Below are 6954 nucleotides of genomic sequence, written 5' to 3' on the forward strand. Positions count from 1 at the left end.
TTTATTTGGGTTGGACCACAAATATTTTCAAACTCAGCCTTCATTTTCATCTCTACAACACACTAGTACATCTTCTCGACTGTATTTTGCCTAGTTGTGATGTTAATATGGTGGTAGTATCAGACATATAAACACCTACTAGAGTATCCAAACTAACTTCATGGTAGTTCCTTCTGTGTCCAGGATTACATGACAGTGGGTGGGAGACAATGTTTAGGCAAGTTGTTGTCCTGGAGACACCTGCTGAATCAGGAAGTACCAGAGAGGTGGGTTTTAGTATTTTAGCAGGTGTTTGTCTTCCCGTCAACATGATAGCATCACAATCAATTAGGACACAAACTTGTTTAGTTGATGAAATGGATGCTGTGTTTAAAGATGACCCGTGAGCACCAAGTAGTTATAATAATGTAGTACTCATTGGTCTGAGGTCAACATGTTTTGCATTTCAAGCTCTCAGTAAATTGTCAACTACATGGCAAAGATACTTTGCACTAAATGCTAGTTGTATACCTGACTGCTATCAATACTCGCATCAACTCCAAAATGCAGTTTTACCAAGCTCCTTCAGCAGAAGGTGCCACGATATCACTGAATTTACATTTGAGTATTAATAACAATGTTAATAAATGTTAATTAATAAATATGTTCAGCACAATTAGGCTGCTATTTTTCAGTTTTTTTTTTTTTTTTTTTTTTTTTTTTTTTTTGTTGTTGTTGTTTTTTGGTCCGGATGCCCTTTTGTCCTCTAAAAGAAGTGCTGCCACTGGTATTGCCAAGACTGAAAACTGGGGCCAACACTAATAAATGTTCCTGTTGCTCTTTCAAAATGAATTGATGATAACCGGCTCTGATATGGAGGCATTCATATTCTGCAGGTGCATTTGTCATGAGACTCTTCTTTTGCCTGGACGGTGAAAATACAAATTGTTTTAGGGATAACCTTTTTTTTTTTTATAAGATTTGGCAAAAAAGACCAGTTGAAATCAAGTTTTCTGCCCACTGAAATGCTAAACAGCTTTGATTTTGGAACAGTTGTAGGAGAAATGAGGTGCCCTACTAAAATATATGAACAATTAAAGTATATGAAGGAACTTGACATTAAGGGCATAGCTCCAATGATGCTGCTTTCAAGGCCTGCTACCTGCTGCACCTGAGGTAAACTAAGGCCCTGGTGACTTCTTGATGAAAATGCATCCAGCAGAGATCATGGCACGGTCTCTGCCTTCAACGTGTTGATTTCCTTTTTGTCGGACAATGTCAGTTCTATCTGATATCTGCCAGCATTCCTCTGAGCCATCCGCCAGGTTTCTTGATTCCGGGCTTAAAGTTATTCCTCTTGTTTCCACTAGGTGGCTCTCCATGCGTGATAATTCTGGGTAAAATACCTTTAAAGGTGATGGCGATGGAGGGATATTCATCTTATCTATATTCGATTTGTTTATCACGGAATTACTTTTTTTTTTTCTTACATTTCATTTATCTTTTTCTATATACTAATACTGGTAATGCTTCAGATTTAGACTGATGTATTATAGAAGTTATATAAGGCTGGCAGGAAATGAAGAATGATGCATTCATCATGTCCTATTATTTTAGTTGTAGACTGTTGCATATCGCTTCATTAATTCTGTCTTATGGTTGTTGATGTTGACCCCACTTAGTCTCCACTTATTCGTATCTTTAAGAGGCCGCAGCTCGCGTGTCGGCTCTAAATTGTTTTTTTTTTTTTTTTTTTAAAGCATTTTCCTTTAATTTTCTTCGGCTGCGTGTGAACTGTCCCCTTGGACTGCAGGCTGGAGGGCAAATGCGTTTATTCGTATGCACCAGGTGACTTGATGCTTCAGCAGCTGGAGATTAGTCCTGTCAGACAGTAAATGGTTAGTCCAGATGTTGCCCCGGATGAACAGGTGGACCAGAAGGCCGCGATGCTCGATGCCTGCAGCAGAAAATGTCACGGCCGGTGCGTGATTTGCACCGGACATGCAGAGGAATTTAAAGCAGAATTCCTCTGCGCATAAAAACCTGAGACCAGCGTGTGTAGATGACCGGAAAGGAAGGATTTGATAGATGAAGCTGTGTATGCTCCCTTCTTACCCCCATTCCGTACAAACAGAGGTAAATATATTGAGCAGCCCCTTGGCCTCTGCAGCTTTTACACTGTGTCAGATAATATCAGTTTTAATTAATAATAACTCAATATGCAACTACTTTCTCCACCATTTTCTGTCTTTTATTATAGAGAGAAAAAAAAACATGTTCTGACCATTTTTCGGTTTACATAAAACCACACACATTTTTACAATATAATTTCACTTATTTCTTTATTCTTTAATATTAATTTCACGATATATGATAACGACTTTGAGATATACATTCCATCTTTTTGAAACCACAATAAAACACTACACATACGGTTTTATAACATTTCCACACGACCCATTGGATTGCACAGAATGAAAAATGTCTATGCACATTTTCCTTTTTGATGATCTCTCTTTTTTGAAATAGATTTTCAGACACTGAATTTTTCAGAGATAGAAGTTTTAAAATAAATTTCAGAACAGGTCATATATTTCTAAACGTGATGAAAATCATTGTGCTAAAACTGAGTGCGCGAGATTTCAATTTGGGGTCCCCATCTATAGCTGGAATTTGTATAGATGGGTTTGAATGTTAAGCCACATTAAATTACTTTTATTTTTAATTATCATTATTTTGCCGCCTCGTGACAAATATTTTGAGGCGGTGTTTCACGCAGAAGAATCGAAGAAAATTTCCACTTCCCAGTTTCATTGTGTCTTGCGTGTCTGAAATATCATACATTCAATGCATAGTTTGTATAGCTGCTGTGTAATATGTGACATTTTTGCATTTCCAGTGTTTCAAACTGCTCGGGAAAGGTCCAGTTTTCTCATTTATTGACGAAACTCTGCTATTTTTGGAAATATGTCTATAGTCATCCACGTATTTCTACTGCTGGTCATTGCCTTTGTGCCGCTTGTGTGTGTGTGTGTTTTCCGGATTCACTGCCCATTAATCAGTATATTGACCCCGAAGAAATCGGCGTTTTCTTTTCTTTGATGTCTTTTTTTAATCAGCCTGTCTTTACTCGTAGGTAAATCTAATAATCCGTCCATCACAATCTCCAGCGATACATTAGTGAAGTCTCATGTGGGGAGGCACCACAAGAGAGACGAAGAAGAACTGCCTTTTTTGCAATTTAGTTTAAGGTCAATATTGTAAACGTTCACTCCAGTGGAAAATATGTATATGTAGTTCTGTTCGCATATTTATACAACATGTATTGTCCATATAGTGTGTTGTTGATGCATTACATTAGATTCCCTCAGTACCGCCGTCTCTCTCACTCTCTCTCTCTCTCTCACTGTGTGTGTCTGCTCGCAATTGATACAAGACTGTATGAGCGCAAAAATGTTTGCGTGTGTTCAGTGCGCGTTTTTACGCATGGATTAAGCAGAGGGAGGGGAAGGGACAGAGGGAGGGCTGCGTCTGCGGGAGAAGTCGTGTGTTTCGTTTATTTATCTTTTTTTTTTTCACTAAATGAGGGATTTGCAGTTAACATCTAACTCCACTCACGGCTTGCATCTTATTCTTCTATGTTATATTTGAAAGCCTCTATGAGCCCCTCCATGGAGTGGATGAAACCAGATACGCTGCATATACCTCCTATTACAAAGATGGCAACATCGAAGAAAACCTGGTGCCATAGCAGCTTTCTCCATAAGAGCTTGAGGTGGAAGAGGCTGGGGAGCAGGAAGCAGAGGCCTGCGCCCGTCAGGCTGCCGGTGAGGCCCATGAGGAGGGCGAAGTGTGGCACGTAGATGGCCATGAGCAGGGTGAACACAACAAGGACGCACCGGAGTGTGAGTCCCCAGGATTTTAGGCGTCCGTCGCCTCCGTAGCAATCTGGAAAGTACGCGCGTCCCCCGTCCTGGAAAAAGGTTTTCTCCAAAACCTCGACGGCGGCGAAAAACGGCAGCGGGTAGGACAGCAAAGCTTTGGCCACCAGGAACAGATTGACGACAGTCCGGATAGTCTGGGGCAGGTTGTCCGTGATGACCTCCTTGGTTTCGTCGGCCCAGGTCAGGTAGGCCACCAGGGCGAACAGGCCCTTGAGGATGCAGGCAGCGATGTGAGTCCAGTTCATCATGCAGTGGAACTCGCTGGGTTTCTGCATGTTCCCCTCCAGAGACGGCAGGAAGATCTGCGAGGTGTAGCTGAACACGATAATCCCAATGGAGATGGGGAACTTCTTGACGTCGATGTAAAACTTGACCTTCTCCCAGGCCCAGTCCCTGGCTCTGGAGAGGCAGTAGGCGATGACCAGGATGTTGATGACGAAGTGCGCCAGCGTGCACAGCAGGCTGAACTTGGAGACGGCTTTCAGGTTCTTGAGGAAGGCGCAGGGCAGCAGGGCGGCGGTGGCGATGATGGCCCAAGACTTCTGGGAAATCGGCATGTTGGGGAAGCTGTTGTACATGAGATTACCGCTGACCACCACGTACAGGATGCAAGTCATCACCAGCTCTATGATCTGGGCTACATTCACGACGTGGCCACCCAAAGACGGGAATCTGGGCGCGCAGCAGGCGTTGGCAATGTCCACATAGGAGTCCCTCACACGGACCAGCTGCCCGTCTTCGTCCTCCTCGTACAGGCAGGCAATGAGGATTTTGCCCGTGTAACAGCACACTACGGCGGCGAAAATAATGAGAAAGAGTCCGAGGTATCCTCCGTGCAGGATGGCGTAGGGCAACCCAAGAACAAACATCCCCTGTAAACATGACAGAAGAGGGGAAAACACATTGTGAGCGTCATTAAATGTGGCCAGATGAATGTTTGTCTGAACGTTTGGGCCTGGCTCATTTCTGTATTATGTGCTGTGGCTCCAGTCGGCCTGACTCTTCAATGGATGTCACTCCCGGTTTCACGTTGTGGGTTTTCCACTTCGCTCTGAGCGCATCCGCCCCCGCCTCTGACGTCACCGCCAGCTGGCGGAGACACGCCGTGACGTCACGCTGACTGCCAGGACCGTGGTCACGATAAAGCGCGGGGCCGCGTCTTTTTTGTCGCATAGCCTTCACAAACAGATCTCACCCTGACTGTTCAAAGAGGCCCACATGTTTAAATTATATTTATTGAAATATTTCGGGTTCGTTGCACGTTTGCACATTTATCTCCAGTTTCAAGCAGAAATTCACTTCTGCTTCAGATACAAGAAAAGCAGGAGCCGAAAGGTGGCCCTCCCAGAAAGTGATCCAACCAGATGAATAAAAATCTGTAAGCCTAAAGGACACAACATGTTTCCATTTGTCCATAAAGCTGAGCAGTTGTGCATTGTGCATCACTTCACAGACAAAGAATGTGTGTGAGTTGAAGGGAGGGGGCTTGTGGGGGGGCATGGCTCCAACTACCTCCCCCTTTTCAGCGCATCGTAATGTCTCAGCTCCTCTAAAATCTCCGCAGTGCTGCTATAAAAGCCAATGAAAATTTGACAATAGCAGGAAAGAGTTGGACAGTCAACAGGGCTGATATGATATATTAATTTTATATCTTATGAATAACCAAAAGTGGCTCAAATAATCTGAATAATCAACCAGGTGTATTTTTTTTTTTTGCCTATCAGTATGAAAAATGACCTGACAAAGTTACTCTGTCGTGTGTGTGTTTCTCAGGTTTCCCTCCTGGGGTGGTTCAGCCGGTCTGAGCCGGGCTCCTGAAGTGCGTCTTTACCTGAATGGCGTTGGTGACGTTCCAGCCCGCCTCCCAGGCGGTGATCTTTGGTCTGACTTCGGTCAGCTCGTTGTTCAGACTTCCGTCCTTTGAGGCGGACAGCGGCGGGCCGGTTCCGTCCCTCTGGTAGTGGCTGTCCCCCTCCAGCGCCCCTCCGTCGCCGCTCCCCTCTCCCCCCAGCTCGTCGGACGACAAAATGTCCATCTGCATGCCCTGCCGGTGGTCGTAGTCCAGGTCATCGCAGGCGGCGAAGCCCAGAGCCTCCTCGTCGGTGGCGGCCTGGAAGCCCATCCTGGCGAACATGCCGCTCACCTTGGCCTGGGATTTGTGGGACACCGTCGTGGCTGCATTTGACAGTTTATTAGAAAGCTTGCCTCTCATTATCGTCGCCATGTTTGGTTCCTCTCCCGACTCTCAGCTGTCTGCGGCGTAATTAGGGTTGAATCTTCTCTCCTTCAGTCAACCAGGAATTTGAGGCTATTCGAAGTCCTTCTTGGTCCTCTGCATCAGACAAAACCGCGAGGAGGAAAAAAGCGCGAGTTTGTTTTGGCTCGAAGACACCGACGGTTTTCAGTTGCTATCTCCACCTCTGGTTCAGTGTGCGCCTGCTGCTCTTGGTTATCCACAGGTTCATGTCACCTTCAGACGTCTCTGCTCCGTTTCTGCATCTTGGCTCTGCGCTCTGACGCTCGACAGGCAGCGCACCTTTTCTGAGGCGCACAAGCTTTACGCACGGCGGAGGAGCAGCCACAGGTCTCCGTGGGGCCGATAATATCGCTGTCTTTTCGGGATAGAAAGTGGCAGGCAGCGCTTCCAGGAGTCGTTCGTCGGCTTTCAGGTGCCTTTACTGATGCCAATGCGGTACCGTGGAGCCGGGGGGGTGTTTGGGGGGGGGGGAGGCAGGGAGGAGACACGTGTCCTCATCAGCCTGCCAATGCAAAGCACGTCTCCAGCCCTCCTAATGCCCCACCGGGAGAAAACGGGAGAGATTTGCTGCATTTCTAGGGGAGGTGCTTGCTGTACCCCCACCGTCCCTTTTCCAAACCCTTAATCTATAACATCTCATCCCAACATCCAATGACATTCCGGTGGCCTCGATTCTCTCATAACTTTACGCATATAAAAGGAGGTAGGAATTCGCCTAATATCCAAACTCTTTGGACCAGATTATGTAGCAAACAAAGCTAGGATTTGTATTTT

At 45.5% G+C, this 6954-nt stretch overlaps 1 protein-coding gene across 1 annotated transcript; it reads right to left on the reverse strand.

Moving 5' to 3' along the window:
- Positions 1-3607: 3607 nt before the first annotated feature.
- On the reverse strand, positions 3608-6147 carry slc32a1 (solute carrier family 32 member 1). Its single transcript, XM_029503025.1, has 2 exons — positions 5755-6147; positions 3608-4795 (listed from the first exon to the last, which is right to left on the reverse strand). The coding sequence occupies exons 1-2, from the start codon at positions 6145-6147 to the stop codon at positions 3608-3610; spliced, it is 1581 nt and encodes a 526-aa protein (XP_029358885.1).
- Positions 6148-6954: the final 807 nt, after the last annotated feature.

This window comes from Echeneis naucrates, chromosome 5, assembly GCF_900963305.1.
Source record: "Echeneis naucrates chromosome 5, fEcheNa1.1, whole genome shotgun sequence".
Lineage (NCBI taxonomy): Eukaryota > Metazoa > Chordata > Actinopteri > Carangiformes > Echeneidae > Echeneis > Echeneis naucrates.

Bases quoted from the DNA above. Each gene is read 5' to 3' on its own strand.
- slc32a1 (XM_029503025.1), bottom strand. From the start codon at position 6,147: ATGGCGACGATAATGAGAGGCAAGCTTTCTAATAAACTGTCAAATGCA. The intron at 4,796-5,754 runs GTAAAGACGCAC...TCATGTTTACAG, and splicing joins ACGTCACCAACGCCATTCAG to GGGATGTTTGTTCTTGGGTT.